We start from the raw sequence: 18,059 nt of genomic DNA on the forward strand, positions 1-18,059 counted from the left end.
CTTAAATAATTTAATACGAATCAAATTGTAATTTTGTGGCAGCTGCCGCAACCACAAGGGCATCGTTTGAGGTAAATGCTGCACTCATGGCAGAAGAGGATAGTTTTACATCTAAAGCGGCTTGTAATGACACTGTGGAAGCAGATTTGACAGAAAATATTTTCTACACCGAATTTGTGATAAGCGATCATCGCTTGTACAATACAGGGAGTGAATTTGTGATGAAACCAACGTCGAGGTGAGCGATAGAAATTGAGCACCGATTGATTATCTTTTAATCGGGATCTTGATAGCGCTTCCTCAGTCAGTACCTGAATAACCAACCGTTTCCTTCGACATTCTTCTCTCGAAAATTTATGTTTCATTTCTTTCCTTTCCCTTCCGACACGGAGTATTAAACGATCGCAGAGTCGACACATGATGTAATTCGATTTGTTCCGGTACAATCCGGTCAGAAAATACAATCCTGTTAGTGAGAAAAGAGACACCCATGTCGACCAGCCTACCGGAAAGAAGGGAGTCGTGCAGACGGAACTATCGGCTCTGGTACAATATTTGCTTTGCAAATTGAATCCGCCCAGCATGGAATGCATGATACGGGCAATTGTCCCGTTGCCTTGGACATTAAACGCCAAACGAGCGTCTCCTTGTTCGGGCTCGGCGAATTTAATTTTCTGAAGTTCCTCGTGCGTCCATCTCACCATAGATTCACTCAGGAAGAACAATAACACTTTCACCAGCAATTGGATGTTGAATGCCGACGTCCAAGCTATGCCACTCACTTTGCTAAAACAAAATTGGAAATTGGTTCTGTAGCGGCGCACGAAAATAGCCGATTGAATAAAGCCGCGTAAGAGTAGGAACAGAGCGGAAATGACCAGAAAGAAACTCGCAATACTTCGCACAATCATAACCCAATCAGTGTCAAACGAAATGTGAACCGTAGGTCCGGAATCGAAGAGAGTGAAGTTGAATTGAAGCCATGGCTGGACAACCACCGTTGCTTTCAGCTTTTCCACAGCTGTCAAGAACGTGTGATAAGCTTGGCCGTAAAGAGTCCCGTCCGGCGAGCAATAAGCGGCTACATCGATGGTCCGGCAAGCGGAGTTGGATATCTGCTGGCAAATTTGCTTGGACAGCGTTCTCTGTACAGATCCAGTGCCAACTGAGGACGGCATTATCAAACCCGTCAACCACTGGCCAGCTGCTTCGAATCCCTGGTCGATTTTGGTTAGTTCCGTTTGATTGATGTAAGCCGTGCACGATCGAGCGAATAATACCGGACAAGAAGTGTACCAAGATGTGGTCATATTCGTGCACAATTGGCGCATCCGACCGGTCAACATCTCGTTGAGTTGTTCAACACTTTTGTCTTTGAAATCCGTCGATGAGAAAAGTCCAGTCGTCATGTCGTCCACTGACCGTCGGATGGAATCGACGAGCTCCGAGTGTCGATCGTTGTGATCGAAAAGACTCATGAACGTCTGATACAAAGGAAGAAGTAAAACTTTGAAGACAAGTAATTTCTCGTCGATGAAGAGTCCAATCAAGCAAATAACGTGGATGAGAATGGAAAAGCCGTTGATGACGAGACTGAGCATGGGACCAAAGAAGAGTTGAGCTTCTATGATGAGCCGGAGAACACCACCCAGAAGTGGAATGGCCAAATGGATGAAAGTCATGACACCCATCGCCGGCAGCCAAGTCTGGACGTACAGAGGACTGCCCATGAAAATAGCCACCCCAATAAAACACCAAGTTATCAACCAATTCCGGTAATAGAGATGGACAAAGTAGAAAAGGCCGGACGTCAGGAAGCCGAGGAGGACGTTGAATAGAAGCGGATTGAATTTTCGGCACTGCAGATGAAATGGGACGAAGCAAAAACCCGCCAAAATTGAATACACTCGGTGATTCCATCTTTCGCCGACCGAACTCAAACCGCTAACGTCTTCCGCAGCGTGAATCAATGCCACTCCCAGTTGCTCCAGACAGTCTTTGACGTCATCCACTAATCGCTTCAGGATCAACACACTGCGTTCAAGTAAGCCGGCCTGTGCTGGCAAGGAGGTGGCAGTGACGTTGGCGGCTTCACATTGTTTCTCGTAAACTTTTCCGCTCAAATTGTTGAAAAAACCGGTTGCCAACGGGAGTTGTGGACATTCCGGAATGGACTCGCCTTTTCTTGTGTACCAAATGGTAAAAGCGTCGCAGACAGTCAGGACGTGCTCCGACTCGTAATTAATTTCTGACTCACTAAGACCTATTAACCCGAGACACAGAACAATTACGGTCAACATTCTACTCTAAAACTAACTATAATAATAGCTATCAATAAATATAGGCCTGTGAGAGAAAGTTTAAAAATTTGGTCGATTTTCTAAAATTCCGTAGACGGAACCGGAAATTTAAGAAATCCTATTTCTTAATAAGAATTCGAAAGTGCGTTAAGTACGTATCTTAGAATAAAAATAATAAATGGGGAAAACAAAAGATTTAAACTGGTTTTAATGAAAATTTATTTGCTCAAAATTATTGAATTCATCTTTAAATGAAAGAAACGTGAATTATAGTTTAGCAATTCAACTTTTTTTTCACTTCAAGTTTCCGTTCCTGGCGTGGTAGAGGTCGGCGACGAACATCATGAGCAGTAGGCAGATAAGAAACCAAAAGAAATGCCATGCATAAGTGTCGATCAATTCGACGGACTGCTGGGCTGAGAGGGTTGTCGTGATAATTCTCGTCATTTTGGTGGTACACGAGAAGTAGCGTCCGAAAAATTTGAAAGTGAACAATGAGCGGAGTTGTGGCCTTATATAGACATCGGGATGAACATGCTAACTTGCAAAAACGACGGATTAATAGATCTATAAAAGAATAAAGCTCCGACGTAAAATCAGCAATAAGTTAATTGAACATTATTGGATTAAATGGGAACTCTTTCGCTCGATGTCAAACGAGAAGACAATGATAATACTTTAATTTAAAAGAAATTCGGAACTTTGTCATCCGACGACTAAACTCAAGCGCTAATTCCAATCGATTGCTCCAATTTCAATCAGAACCAACTATCGCCATCTATGTCCAAGATTCTTGTGCTATCGCTCAGTCTGAAAATAAAATAAAAATAAACCCAAATGAAATGAAATAACAAATAAATTATTTAATTAAATAAAAATGGAATACATGATTTGTTTTAATTGGATCAATTCAATAGAATTTTATATTGATGTTAAAATTTTGTTTACAAACCACCTTTGGAGACGTGAAAAAAAAATGCTGGAAATAGAATTTTTCAAATCCCGTCATTGATGTCGGAACGAAAACTCGAATAGACGGAACGTATGACCACTTTCCACGTTAGTTTCACTTTTCCTTAAATTCGGCTCGGCACAACAGAATAAAAAGCGTCCAGCAGTTACCCTGACGATTTGAAAACGAATAAACTTGTTTTCTCTTTTATTATATGATGCAATACAAATAGCGGAAGCGAAACGTTGCGTTATTCTATCTATTCAGCAGCGTCAGTGCCGAAACTAATTGCCTGGTTTGAGTATCACGTTGAAATGTTATCATTGCTCTTTCGAATTCCTGGCCCTCAATTAAATATTTTTTTCTGAATTCAAATTTTGAATAAGGACTTATAATAGCGATTATTAATGTCACTCTCATGTCATATACGTCCAGCCATCATGTGGTCTATACAGCGACATAATTATCACGCAGACACTATTACACCTTTGTTTGCGCAACAATTGTATCACCGACAACAGATCTTAAAAAAAAAAATGGGAGAAAGCGACGTGCCTGGCACGAACCTGACGCCATCACACACACGAAAAAAGTGTTTAGTCAATTATTTGCAATCATTTTCTGGGTATTTCTATCGTGTTAGACTACTAATTAAATTTTCTAGAACAGGATTGGCGTTGCCATAAAAGCAAAAAAATTTCAGCAGAAAGAATACCAAACCAGATCCCGATAAGCTAGATCAACATCTCTGCTGCATGAAGTTATTCTTATTAACGAAAAAAGATCAAGATTCGATAGAAAGATATACAATTATACACATCTAGCTAATAATATGTATCAAGAGGAACGGCATGTGGAAAAACATGTATTGGTGGAAGTTGGAACGGGCGAGAAAGGGAACATAATATTAATGGAGAAAGGTGGTAGAGGAGAAATGTCGACATGAGCTGCAACTCCTGGAAATATAAGGTTTAACGTTTCTCGTTAAATTTTTTTTGCTATCTGCGTATAGTCCAAGTGTGCTTTCACGCTTAAGACTTAAAAAAAAATTGTAAATAATAACCGGTTTTAAACTTGAATATCAGACGAAGTCCTTGAAGTGTTAGACTGTTAGCTAATTAGCTACAATGCTTTCTCTAACAAAGCAAACGCAAACAATCCATTTAAGGTGGTAGCAAGCTTCATACATTTGATTGAAACTGAATGATACACACAATAATTTTAGGACACAAATAACAACTTTATTTTTTTCAGATAGGTTTTTAAAAGTGAAAAACAGGAAAAAGCGGAAAATCGTTCAGCTCGCAGGTCGAAAAACTCCACTTTCCCTAGACGACTGTGCCTCGATGGCTCGATTACAGGTTCACATTTTTCCTTTCACTTTCTTCGACGACTATACTATAGCGCGGAGTGTGAGATCGCCTATGTTGTATTTTCCATCCGGTTATAAGCTTGGCATCGGTTTGACTTGTCAGAGTGAACCGGTATAATAGTTTTCTGATTGTTTTTTTGTTCCATAGTTCAGCAATCGGACAATTGCTCTCTAACGCTTTCAGATGCCTGAAAGTTGACTTACGCGCCAGAGTCGCCAGGTTCGTATATACAGCACGTATGCGCCGCATATCTAAAATCAGAGTTGTGTCGGATAAAACCAGTGACTTTTACTCTTAAAAAGGTTAGACTGTGAGAGTTGATCGTCACATTCGGTCCAAGTAGCAGCTGGAGAAATGAAGTCGTTTGTATTCCTCTCGCTAATTGCCACAATCGCGTGCATCTCCGTTATCCATTCGGCGCCAGTCTCCCTCACAAGGTTAATACAGTATTTAAAAAAATACAAATTTAACGACTTTATCAGGTCATTAGTCTAGAATAAAATTATTTTTTAATCGCCTTTCATTTGCTGACGGAATAATGTTTATCGCTTCTTATAATAGAAACAATCATCGAGTTGATCAACCTCTTGGATTTCTTACCAATTTTATTCTGAATAAACGAGCCCGGGTAGTTCAAACTCCTGTTGTTGTCTCCGAAGGGAAGAAACGGGCTGTCGACAGTGGGGCTTCTACTTCTCCACGTTACACGTCAGTTCTTACATTAAATTTCATTAAAAAAAAATAACTAATTCTTATACAAGCAAACGTTTGATTCGCACAGGAATACTTACTGGAAATCAATTAAACCAAAGGCACTCGCACATTCCGTCAAAACGGACAGCAACGATGCGGGGAAATCGAAGCCAGTGATCGATCTGCTGTTATTCGGGGATCTCACTAATCGCAACCAGAGGACTGCGGAGGTCACTGCGGCCGAAGCAATCCTGGAAGAACTTTCATCTGCCTCCGACCTTGCGGAGGCTCCGGTTGTTGAAATCGTCGAAATAAAAGCGGAAGAAATTTCACCTGCCGAAGTTGAGACTCCCGTTGTTGAACTAGTTGAAATCGTCCAAATTGCGGAAGCAGTTGCCGCACAGGAAACCGTCGCTGTGACGACGGTGGAAGCAAGTTCCGCTGCAACCGATGCATCCGCAACAGCATCTGCCGCTACCAGCAGCGCTGTTTCTGAAACTGTTGAAAAAGAAAGTCCAGCCAAAGCCATCGAAGTCCCAGTCACCAATTCGAAAAAAGTGGTGTACGTTGACAATACTCGGGATTTCCGAGTCACTTTAGAAGTAATTAAAGTTGAATTCGATCCTGTTTACCATCACGAATCGACTGTCGAGACCGTGTCTGAGAGCTCCACCGCGGTCGAAAAAGCGCCGGTTGCATCAGTGGAAGCCTCGGCCGGAGCAAGTACTTCCAGCACCGGTGACTCTGCATCCGCCACGGTCGTTGCTGAAGCTGCCGCCGTCAGCATCCCTGTCGATCTGGTTATTCTTATCGAGACTGATGGTGTTAGCTCCGCTGCTGAAGTAGCACCAGCCGCCGTTGACTCCATTTCTTCTGTTGGTGCCATTCCTGGTGTGGATTCAGCTCCTGTCACTGTTGTTGCTACTCCTGTTGCTTCGGCTTCTGCTACTGCAGTTGAAGCTTCTACAACTGCCGTTGAAAGTTATTCTGCAACGGCAGTTGAGGCTTCTGCAATTGCCGTTTCGGCTCCTGCCAGTGCCGCTGTCGCTCTTGCCACTGTCGTTGCTATTCCTGTTGTTGAAGTACCAGTTCCTTCTGTAGTTGACTCGGCAGCTCCATATGTTAGACCTGGAATCACTCCCGAAGCTCCTGCCGTCGGGGCTTCTGATGCGGCAACGAAAACTGGTGGAGTTGAAGGAACAAAAGGTTCCGCAAGTTCCGGAAGTGGAGTCGAAGGAAAAGGCAAAGGAGGCAGATACTGGGAAACCGGAGGTGATTCTGATAGTGAAGAAGATTAAAGGTCCATCGCAATAATGAAATGTTTCATCTGTTTCATCCCACCAATTAAGTTCATCCCTTTTTCTAATCGACAGTTCATTTATTGCGCGTCCGCTACATTTACAAATATCTAAAAGAGCTTTTGATATCTATTAGATCCGTATCTACGAAACGAAATGTATTTTCGTTGAGTAGCGTAATTCGTATCTCAATGACAAAGTCCTTGATTTTTTTTCCCTCCCCATTATTCGCACGTAACTAAAGTTTTGAATATAAATTTTGCTTGACCAAACTCCGGTAACCATATGTCAAATACAATGTGTAGTTTTCTATTAGCCGATGCAAAACTTCGTTTCGCTTATTAGTACAAATCAATTAAAAAAAAAAAAATGCCCAGAACTAAAAGTGAAAAGAATAAATATTGTTTCGTGTCTACAATGGTTAAAAATGTCGAATTGATTTTCACAGAGACGACATTTATCATTGTTTATTAGTTACTTGTAGTAAATGAAGGCTACATAAACAATTAGGGTGTATTATATCGAAGCGATCCTGAAAAATATTAGTCTTGGATATGGCCGGGTAATGCTGCATGTTGTTGGCGTTGTACGGCTGCATTTAAGCAGCAAACAAAGTGAAGGATACATCAATGCAACCCAATATGAGTTCGTTGGGTGCTCCAAGGGACGAAATAATTTGAGTGCGGCTTGTGTAATCACCCTGTATCAAGACAAAAGGATTATAGTAAAACGTGATAATCACCAGCAATCAGCAGGAAATATATAATTAAATGCTCCAACGGCTTACAGCGACTCCTCCGTTGATGGCCAGCCAGTCGGCTTCGAAAGTCACGAAGGCATCGGGGGCGTGATAAGTGCCAGCCTCGACTGGGCAAGAGCATGCAACACCGGGCGGGAAGATGGAGCAGACAGCGTCAGGATAGGTGACGAGGGCATCGCAAAAATTAACCGTGCTTTTATTTCGTTACAATTAAGAACGCAAAACAAAAAACACAGGCAAAAATTAATGCTGTGTGGCAAGTTATGATCTATAGGAACGTTTCGTTCACTTACCATGTGCCAGAAATGCCATTGAAGCAAGGAACTTGGTAGTTGTCGGCGGTACGTGTGGTCACTTTGCGCACCATCAGTCCATCGCCAGCGGTCGCTGCAACACCCGCCGTAGTCTAAACATGAGAATAATGTTTGTAAACAACCGTCAATTTATATTACAAACATTTCTTTAATGGTTATAATATGATTTGAAGCAACGTTTGTTTTCAATTATTCTATACCGTCAAATCCATCAACATTTGACCGGGGACCGCTACGGGATCGGTGAGGATCGATCCGGAGAAAGTAATGGGAGCTCCAGGACCTCCTATACAATGACAAACAAATTGATAATAATTTCGCAGTTAATTTTTTAAGTATAACAATACAAACGTCTAACTAAACAAAGAAAGAAATTACCGCAGTTAGTAAGACTATTGATTTTCACCGACTTGGCCGAAACGGTCGCCACCAGAAGAGCTGCAACAATCAAGAATTTCATTTTGTTGTTTAGTTGACTGTGTGTAGACTTGACAAAATTTGCGGAATAAGTGCTAGTACGTAATGTGGGTAGATCGCAAACCCTCCTTTTATACATATACGCCGGGCAAAATTGTCGTATAGCAAAACCTGATTTTTTTCGGTTACACTTTATCTTTCACAAATTTTCCCATTTCACAGGGCTTGAGAGAGATATAGTGGCTGATCTGCTGATATAGACATAGATACATATACCACATTGTATTATAATACATGATAGACAAGTCAACTCCAATTTTGAATGGTCAAAATAGGAGTTTGTTCGCTGCTAAACGTATAGTCTATGGTTCCTGCGGCCGTTATAGCTGAAATGCTTCAATAAGCTAGTTTGTAGTGCGCTGAATAATTTAAAATATAAGTGCTCGATTCACTCAATTTTTTATGGCTGTGCTCACAGAGTGTCATGTTAAATCCAGTTAAATCCTTATTTAGTGGTGGATTATTGTCCTTGTTAATAGTGTGGTATATCTCTTGTTCATCTGCACCTTATCAGAGATGACAGTCTTTGTAGTTAACACAACAACGGTAGGGAATCCCAATCGACATTCAAATAAAGATATTGCAGTCTTTTTTTTATGATTATTTACCCCAAATGTAGGGCATAAGATCGTATCTGTCGTATATCGCGTCACCTACCCTGTTCAAATAAAATGTGGCGCATGAGATTGATTTGTAAATATCTATAGTCCTGTTTTTCCCCACTGATGTCTGATGCCGGCAACCACTGAAGTAACAACAGTCAAGATAAATTATTATACAAAACCCAGTAATGATGAACGTTGTCCCTGCTGGACCAACTCGGGAATCAACAATAAACATGATAGGCTGTTGCAGCATATACTCGTTAAAGTGTACGGTTCCAGCAGTTATAGCTGTATGCGTGTAAACTTGAAGAATTGGCCAAAACGAATCTGGGGTCTGGCCCAGCAGGGCTGGACAGCTAATAAACTTGGACACGAGAAAAGATGTAAATAGCGTATCTGAAGTCGTATATATACATTGCGTCATGCAAATCCACATATTTAATTCACACAAAAGATGGTGTCGCCATTGATTTCTAAATATATATTCCTGTTTTTTTTCCCAATGATGTCTCATATCGGCACCCTGAAGTTAATTCAAAGATATTTATTTTTCAAAACGGGTTTTAGAACATCGTACTGCTTGAAGCAACTAAGCAATAAACGGCAATAAACAGGAAACATGATGAGCTTTTGCGGTAGAAAATATAAGCCTTGGCCGAAGCAAGTATACTTCTGGCACAGATGAATGAATGAGGCGAAAGAAAGCCGGATAAATGACCCCAGCAATCAATCTGATTTATTTTTCCACTAGTCGCATATATGTAACAAATTTTGTTGATATATTTGTTGTATCTGCCAAAACCACTGGAAAATTATTTAGTCAAATGATACCGTGTTTCTAAAATTTTGCGGTCAGAACATGTCTTCTTGGCTGTTGCTAGAAGAAAAATTTCAACTCATTTTTGGACACCCATTAATTTTGTCAATAATAATATTTCACCCAAAATGAAACAATGAAGCTTTAGACGTCAACAAATAAGTTAACACAGAGATGAAATTAAATGTTTGTTTATTGGTAACTCAAAATGTCTCGGGTGAGTCACTCTCACTGTCACGTCAGGTTGAAGTTAAAGTTAGATTTAAGCAGCCACCAAAGTGTAGGCCAAATCAACGCAGCCCAAGACGAGCTCGTTGGCTGTACCAAGGGACGCAACGATTTCAGTGCGGGTGACATAATCACCCTATCGAGAAAAACAGGATCATTTATATAACCAAGCAGCAAATAAAGGTAATAATATCAAGAGAATAAGGCGAATGAAATATTCGAATCGCTTACGTTAACTCCTCCGTTGATGGCGAGCCATTCGGCGTCGAATTTCACGAAAGCATCGGGAGCGGCGTAGGTACCAGCGGCGATGGGGCAGGAGCATGGGACACCGGGCGGGAAGATGGAGCAGATGTATTCGGGATAGGTGGTAAGAGCTTCGCACAAATCAAGCGTGCTTTTTGATTTGGTTAATAGAACGCAAAAACGGATACAAACATTAGATGACAATAAGTTATGAGCTTATTTGGAATGTTATTTGCTGTTTTCTTACCAAGTGCCAGAAATGCCGTTGAAGCAAGGAACTTGGTAGTTGTCGGTGGTGCGGGTGGTCACTTTGCGGAATTGGAGTCCATCGCTAGCAGTTGCTGCAATAGCCGCGACAGTCTATACATGAATATGTTAAAAATAGAAGATTTAGTAAAAGCACCTTCTAATAATGATGATGCGATTTGTAAAGAAATGTCGGATTCGCTTATTTTATTTACCGTCAAATCCATATTCATTTGACCGGGAACTGGTACTGGATCGGTGAGGATCGATCCGGAGACGGAAATGGGAGCTGCAGGACCTCCTACACGCAATGAAAAAATATATATATATATAATGACAATAGTATTAAATTTTTAACCAATTTTGACTTCAAAAATGAATGAAATTACCGCAGTCGGTAAGACTTGTGATTTTCACCGACTTGGCCGAAACGGTCGCCACCAGAAGAGCTGCAACAATCAAGAATTTCATTTCGTTTTTTTAGTCGACTTGGCAAATTACAACGAGAGTTGATCTGTCGTGAGCTAGTACGAATAATGAAGTATCACGACCGTCCTTTTATACCGCTATTCTGACGTCAAAATAGCCCTCAGCAACCGCAACCTATCTCTAGTTTTTTGTTTTATCTAATTATTATACAAATAATCCAATTTTTACCGCTAGTTTAGGAGAGTAAGGTACGCTTGGTATAAGTATTGATATCTCCTTCTGATTACACATTTCGAGCTCTTATACCATTGGTTAAGACATCATAAAGAAGCCCAATCAAATTTCGGGTGGCTAAAATATAAATTGTTTGACATGTTTCGTTAAACGTATAAGCCCCAAACTATACTGCCATGAATGCTTCAAGCGCTGAATCCATAACTTTATTGACACAATTCACAGCAACCAAAAATTGTTAACATCCAAAAATTTTTCTGTACATGAATTTATCTGTAAATTATAAATATTCTAACATGGGTAAATAATGTCAAATTGTAAAAAGTAAATGTACTAATTTGTTTTACGGTGCTGCGCACATCGTGATTATAGTGTTACCGTTACTTTAATAAATATTTATTGGGTCGGATTTTTCATTGTAAACAGTTAGGTATATATTACTTATTCTTTCTCATACATACGTACCTTATCTAACTTATTAAATGACGTACATAGGTATAAGTAACATGGTAAACACGGTATAAACACCCCAAATTGACATAATTGGCCTTATAGACACCGGACTCAGAGAACAACGCCCAGCATTTCACGTCGTAATAAAGGCTATCCAGTAAAAAAAATAAATACCCCAAACGGACCCATGATCGACTCAGCGGGGCTCGACAGTTAAATGTATAGATAACAGAAGAGATATCGTATTTATGTATCGCACCATATAACCCACACAACAGTTCAAACAAAAGTGGCATGGAGTTGATTTGTATACATAGCCCTCCCTAATAAACCGCGTGATGGAACGAGCACTGAAATAACAAACAACAAAGATAAATCTATTTAAACAAAACGCATAATTTAATATGACTACGTGAACCCACACATAGTGAATAGGAAACTTGAAAGGTTTTTGAGGTGAATTCTGACGTCTCATAAGAATGATAGCCATATAAAACCCATATAAATAACACCAGTCCCGCTTTGAATCATATTAGTCGCTCCTGTTCCTCGTTTTTGTCGACTTTCGGTACTTATATAAGAATTATTTTATAAAAATGAAATTCTTGGTTGTTGCAGCTCTTTTGGTGGCAGTCGTTTCCTCCAGCGTTATCGTTAGGAAGAAGGGGCTTCAGGACTGTGGTATGTTGAATTCTTGCTGCTTTCCAAAACTTTCGAATACATTTAACATTACGAATATACAATCATCCGGGCTAAACGACTTTTAAAATATTTAACTCTAAATGTCATTTAGGTCCTGCTGGATCCCCCATTTCTTTTGCTGGAGACGTTCTTCAAGATCAGACCCCAGTTCCTGGCAGGCTCTTCTTGGATTTGACGGTAAATCGCACAGCTAATGAGCTAACTAAATTAAATACAATAGAAATGCTTGTTTTATATTCGATCATCATCTGTCATCATCACAATTATAATAGCTATCTAATATACGTTCACATAGACTACAACTCTGATTGAAGCAACAGCTGAAGATGACTTGCAAATTCGAAAAGTCACTACCCGCACCACCGACAACTACGAAGTTCCCTGCCTGAACGGAATCGCTGGCACCTGGTAAGTTTCATAAAAATTTACAGTTAAAATATTATACACATTACGACTCACGCCCATTAAAAATTTGATCCCAAAAATGTAGCACAATTGAACTGTGCACTGCGATTGCAACCTACCCAGAATACGTTTGCACTTTATTCCCGAACGACGTGCCCTGCTCATGCCCACTCGCTGCCAGCGTTTACTACAATCCCTCGGCTTACGTCACCTTCACTTCTGAATGGCTTGCCATTGACGGAGGAGTTAACGTAAGTGATCAAAAGCATATATAATGAAAAGAGCGCAACTATTTTATCACCGCCATTTCTCTATCCGCAATTATGCAAATAGGGTGACTACAACACGCGCACCGAAGTTGTTGCTAACCTAGGCTTTGCCAACGAAACCATTTTGGGCTGTCTCGATCTGCAATACACGCTGGTGGCCATCTAGACTTTCCGTTTTGAAAAAAAAAGTTACATTGCTGGGCTTTTTTTTCTTATTAATTCACCATGTTTTTTTTTTTTTTAATGCGAAAAATAATAAATTTTATATTGGGCCCAATCGTACATGTGTCCTTTATTATAGGCTTTCTATACAAAACTTCTCAAGTTTATTATATCTTTATGAAATATTATTATGCAACCAGATGGCGCGATATCTTTTATGAATATTATAATAAAATGCCAACAAATTGTGCTTGATTTTTTAAAATTACTAAATAAAAAACAAAATCGAGTGGGTTGTAAATATCATCATCCCATCATATTGTGCATATAAGGTGTAAGGTGTAATAAGGTGTCATGCATCAACTTGATTATTAGCAGACTTCCTCGTTCTTGCCTTTCATCGATACAGTGCTTGATGACTAAACCTGACATAGAAACAAAACTATTACCCTATGCAAAGATAAAATAATGAAGATAATACCAGGCGCGGTTCGAAAATTGTAGTGCGCGTGCACAGAATACTCAACATACTCAGTAAACAACTAAACATCAGCTTGATATCATACAATGACTTTGTATGCTCAAATTTGGGTTTTTCTTCTTATCAGAACAATAATGCTGTTGCGATTTATAACGATCTGTTTGGTCGCGTTTTAGGAATTACATTGAATTACATCAATGATTCCTGTTGATGTTATGTTAAATTAAATAATTGCGCGTCTATTGCATATATATTTCTCTTAGTGTCACAGTCGTTTCTTCCGCCGGTTTCTTCCAGTTTCGTCGGAAAGAATTAAGTTTCAGAAAAGTATGGCATCATAAATTCGTTATTTCATGCATCTCTTTAAAATTTTTTATCGCGAAGCCATCACGACAAAACCTATGCCAGTCGATAACGTGGCGCTGTACACCAAAAACATTTCAGAACTTTCTCACTTTTTCAGTGCGTCAAATCGATATCAATTTTGGCTTGCTGCATGTTTGTTTTGACTCTTCCGTCATGTGTCTTATCCTTTTTGAGGGCAGAGAAAATGTTATCTTTGACGAGGGGCAGAGCAAATGTTTGTCAGATTTTCGTCTGTCTGATTGTTAGGTTGAATGATGGTCTGAAGGTAAACGTGTCAAAGATTCAACTGTGTGTGTTCGACTCGTGCGTCCACTAAAAGATTTCAATCTATCCGGAATGAAACGCCCAGCATTTTCCTTATTTGCTAAATTTGTTCTCCTATTTGTGTATTTGGTTGTCACCCCAACATGGTGCTCTCACACCATTTTGGATTGCGGTAAGAGACATTTTACGCAGCACACCGACTCGCTCTTTTATTTTTTATTGTGCGCTTTATGCTGTATGTAAATTAATTCATTTTCTTGGGAAAACAGGGGGAACTTCGATTGCGTTCAGTGGAGAATCGACTAATAGCGATGAAATAACACTTGTGCCCGGTGGATCGATCGAGTTGTCTGTGACGGCCAGAAGCTCGCAACCCACACCCGAGGGTGTGATGCTGATGAAACTTATCAGGCGAGAATCGGACAATGCCATAGTTCCTTGTCTAGACGGAATTTCAGGCAGCTGGTAATATAGGAATTTTATTTTAAAATGTCATTTATACAATAACGGGTGGATGAAAGTTTTAAGTATTTGTACAATCTCACTTTTACTTCTATACAGCCAAATTGACCTGTGCTATTATATGGTCAACTATCGGGATTTGATTTCTCTTCCGGTCTCTACTTGCCCTGTTCCTGCAGCCAGTTACACTTTCAATGTCAAATTGTTGTTCAATGAAATATGGCTGGGTGTTAACGGAGACATGCAGGTATATAGTATAAGGCTAGAGTGAATTTGTTCTGTTCAAGTTCTTTTTTCAAAATATTGTTCTAATTTTTTTATTTCTAAGAACGCCACTTACAACATGCGGTATGAATTAAAAGTCGCCCAAGAAGTTGTTGGCTGCTTTACGTTTCCATTCACCCTATCAACCGTTTTATGAGGGAATTCGACGAGCTCTAATGTCGCATATCGCGCGAAGCTCTTGTGATAAAAAATAAATCCGTTTGTAATGACAAAAAATTATTAGTTTATAGATTTCGGGATTATAACTGCGCTATTGAGCCCCACGCCCCTACATAGAGGCTATTTCTGTACATCCTTTGATAATAAATCATATATAAAAAGATATGGAAAGAATCTCACTCTCATCAATCTTAATTCGCAGCAATGGTGTCGAATTTGACATTATTTCTGCAAATTGATATGTAACGTATAAGCAGAGTTCAGATAATATGTTAATTAACATCTAATGGTCTAGTAATGAACTAGGAATAAAAAGGTAAATTGCAATTTGAAGAGATTGAGGCACCAGCGCGAGCAACAGTCAATTTTGTGATCCGGGCGAAACTCGCAGAGGCGAAAGTTTCTCCACCTTTCAAGAAGCCGTCCATTTGCTAAGTTGGCGCAGATTTGACCTAACAAATAATTGGTGGAAACTCGCAAACAACGTCTAACCTTTTCGGAGAAAGCGTCGAGAAACGTTGAAGGGGAAAACGACGAAAAAACGGATATGCTGAATAATATACTAGTTGCTCTTCAGTTGTCATTCATCGCTTAGACGCACTGAGTGTCGCGTTGTGTTAGTCAAACGAATCTTTGAACAACATTTTTATTTTTTATTTCTCGCAATTTTTAATACCAGCAGTAGAAGATGCCTGAAGTATCGGCTGTCTTTTCACTTTATTCACATTGTCTTTATACCATACAAGACAATTTAGAACATATTTATAGGCCTACTCCCAAAGTTAAAAGTGTTAATAAGCGAAGGAAATTGGAGACGGGTAGTTCATGTTCCATCTCAGAAACAACTGAAGAAGGCGAATCCGACAACAATCCGTTTCACAAAATACGTAAGTCGAGATTACGGCGACTTTTTAATGAGCAATTGCCTAATCTTTACATCATGTTTTTATTTTGCAAAAATTTTAAATCCTACTTTAGCTACCGTTTTGTTGGAGGAGATCATCTGTTTATTCCCTCAAGAAAAGAAATTGAAAAATTTCAACATTGGGTTTCTCATTACCCCCGAGCTTCGAAAATTAATTATTCCCAATTTGTGTCGCTATAGCAACTACAATGAGCAATACCTGAATTTCAGAAAACTTGAAAAACTGCAAGTGTTAGTCATGAAAAAAACAAATGTGGGAGACTCTTGTTTAAAAATCATAGGGAAGTGGTGTAAAAATTTAAGGTATTTAAAATTTATTCTGGTTTCACTTTTCATGGGAATATGGTTCATTTTTGACTTTTATGTTTTTGTTATTAAAACAAAATGTCGGGTATTGGATGTAAATTATTGCTCCAGAGTGACGGACACTGGCATCGAATGGTTAATACTCCAATCAAGTGAGCTGCGCAACACACTTCAACAGTTGTTGATTTCCTGTCGTTCCGTGACGAAAAAAGGAACCAAAATGGCTCTACAGCATTTTTCAGCCTTACAGGTCATCGAAAATCGAAATATCTTTGATGTTTTAGTAGAAGTGGTTAAGTCAGCGGCGAGAGTTCAACCCCAACCCCAAATTGTAAAATTCCCTTTCTGTTGTCTAAAAATCCGTCCTCTTGGTTTATATAGAAAAGGTGATCTTGGGTTAGTACTAGGATGTTGCCCTGGGATTCTCGATCTCACTATTGTTGTTAAGAAGGGATTAACAGACGCTGATTTGTTTTGCTTAACGAATTTGAAGAATCTTCGATTACTCATCATGACAGGGCTCAAACGCTCTAGAGGAGATGAAATTACCTTCGACATGGGCATTGCTCCATCGCTTAAGGTGATCGGAAATTCATTAAAAGTTCTCAACCTTCCGTACTTTGAAGTTGACATTTGGACCATTGTCAAATATTGTCCCAATTTAATCTCACTAATTTTCCAAAAGCATTGCGAAAGTTTAAGTGCCTTGTCTGAAAACGAGGTAATTCAATTGCGGAAAGAAAAAGGGCGAGTAATTTTTGAGGATCTTCAGTTTCTAGATTGCGGCTTCAACCTTTCAAATGACATTCTATTTGCTTTGTTATCTTGTCCTTTACTAGAGGAAGTTGATATATCAGATTGTAACGCACTCACCGACGATTTTTTACAAGAAGCCATGAAAATTGGCATCTTTAAAAATCTTCAGGTACTATATTTAACAGCCTGTAATTTAGTGACAAAGCAGGGATTAGACGCACTACTGATAAATGACGGCAATCCTCTTGCAGAAATAATTTTCTCTTATTGTGAAAAAGTAACCAAAGATAATGTTTATGATTGGTATAAAATCGCCCATCTTTACAATTGGGAATTGATTTTAGAGTTTGAGAATTTGGATACTGAACGTATAACTTATGCAAGTTATAGCAACGCTAACTATTAACGCTAAAGATTTGTGTTCTTAGTTACTGAAAAATGCAGAGCAGCGAACTTGCTTTTACGTCATTTATTGAATTTCTTGTGTTCTGGAGAAATATAAAGATGACATGAAAACATTTCTGTGATGTTTATCTCAAATTCCCTTTTACGTCATATTGCCCCAATTTTCAAACATAATAGGTAAATAAATTCATTGTGGTAAGGCATAGCAATTTACAAGCATTTGCCTAGAAGCTGATTGTCGTGAAGATATATCTTATTAGTGGCCAACTTAATTATTTCAGTTCAAATTTTTAAATAACTACACAATTTATTTATTCGTTCACTTCAAATTATGGCATAGTGCTTTATTCACATTTTCGTCGATGCCATAAATCTAGATTAAACATTATAATGGGGAAAATAATCTTAATTTTTGCGTATGTTTGCAAGTGAGCTGAACGCTGAATGCTGGTTTGTATTCCGTCTGCGCATATAGCCTGGTTTATCTGCCGGCTTGAATAGTTTCCCTCATATATTTAACATCTGCGACGTAGCGCGGAATAGCCACCAACAGCAGAGATGACTCAACAACATAATATTGTCCCCGATTGTCCTTTTGTTTTGTCACCGTTGCGGTTTTCGTTGTTGCAAAAGTTGACGTAAAAATAATCGCACTTTATACCGCATAGCCAAAATCGTATTTAGCCG

General features: G+C 39.3%; 5 protein-coding genes across 5 annotated transcripts; 3 read left to right on the plus strand and 2 right to left on the minus strand.

Moving 5' to 3' along the window:
* The first annotated feature begins 4,905 nt into the window (after positions 1–4,905).
* LOC124326180 (ice-structuring glycoprotein-like) lies at positions 4,906–6,928 on the plus strand. The gene is made up of 3 exons (XM_046784868.1): positions 4,906–5,062; positions 5,187–5,333; positions 5,407–6,928. The coding sequence occupies exons 1-3, from the start codon at positions 4,980–4,982 to the stop codon at positions 6,614–6,616; spliced, it is 1,440 nt and encodes a 479-aa protein (XP_046640824.1). The 5' UTR covers positions 4,906–4,979; the 3' UTR covers positions 6,617–6,928.
* A 140-nt stretch (positions 6,929–7,068) lies between these two features.
* Positions 7,069–8,223, minus strand: LOC124326567 (ganglioside GM2 activator-like). The gene is made up of 5 exons (XM_046785471.1): positions 8,069–8,223; positions 7,891–7,976; positions 7,670–7,782; positions 7,404–7,569; positions 7,069–7,316 (listed from the first exon to the last, which is right to left on the minus strand). Exons 1-5 carry the CDS (start codon positions 8,148–8,150, stop codon positions 7,215–7,217), a joined length of 549 nt encoding a protein of 182 aa, XP_046641427.1. The 5' UTR covers positions 8,151–8,223; the 3' UTR covers positions 7,069–7,214.
* Positions 8,224–9,764: 1,541 nt separating this feature from the next.
* On the minus strand, positions 9,765–10,860 carry LOC124326568 (ganglioside GM2 activator-like). Its single transcript, XM_046785472.1, has 5 exons — positions 10,699–10,860; positions 10,525–10,610; positions 10,311–10,423; positions 10,049–10,214; positions 9,765–9,953 (listed from the first exon to the last, which is right to left on the minus strand). Exons 1-5 carry the CDS (start codon positions 10,778–10,780, stop codon positions 9,852–9,854), a joined length of 549 nt encoding a protein of 182 aa, XP_046641428.1. The 5' UTR covers positions 10,781–10,860; the 3' UTR covers positions 9,765–9,851.
* A 1,088-nt stretch (positions 10,861–11,948) lies between these two features.
* LOC124326566 lies at positions 11,949–13,030 on the plus strand. The gene is made up of 5 exons (XM_046785470.1): positions 11,949–12,106; positions 12,219–12,304; positions 12,423–12,535; positions 12,618–12,783; positions 12,866–13,030. The coding sequence occupies exons 1-5, from the start codon at positions 12,022–12,024 to the stop codon at positions 12,965–12,967; spliced, it is 552 nt and encodes a 183-aa protein (XP_046641426.1). The 5' UTR covers positions 11,949–12,021; the 3' UTR covers positions 12,968–13,030.
* Positions 13,031–14,036: 1,006 nt separating this feature from the next.
* LOC124326574 lies at positions 14,037–15,143 on the plus strand. The gene is made up of 4 exons (XM_046785478.1): positions 14,037–14,246; positions 14,344–14,539; positions 14,636–14,783; positions 14,865–15,143. Exons 1-4 carry the CDS (start codon positions 14,147–14,149, stop codon positions 14,955–14,957), a joined length of 537 nt encoding a protein of 178 aa, XP_046641434.1. The 5' UTR covers positions 14,037–14,146; the 3' UTR covers positions 14,958–15,143.
* The last annotated feature ends 2,916 nt before the right edge of the window (positions 15,144–18,059 follow it).

Source organism: Daphnia pulicaria, chromosome 2, assembly GCF_021234035.1.
Source record: "Daphnia pulicaria isolate SC F1-1A chromosome 2, SC_F0-13Bv2, whole genome shotgun sequence".
NCBI lineage: Eukaryota > Metazoa > Arthropoda > Branchiopoda > Diplostraca > Daphniidae > Daphnia > Daphnia pulicaria.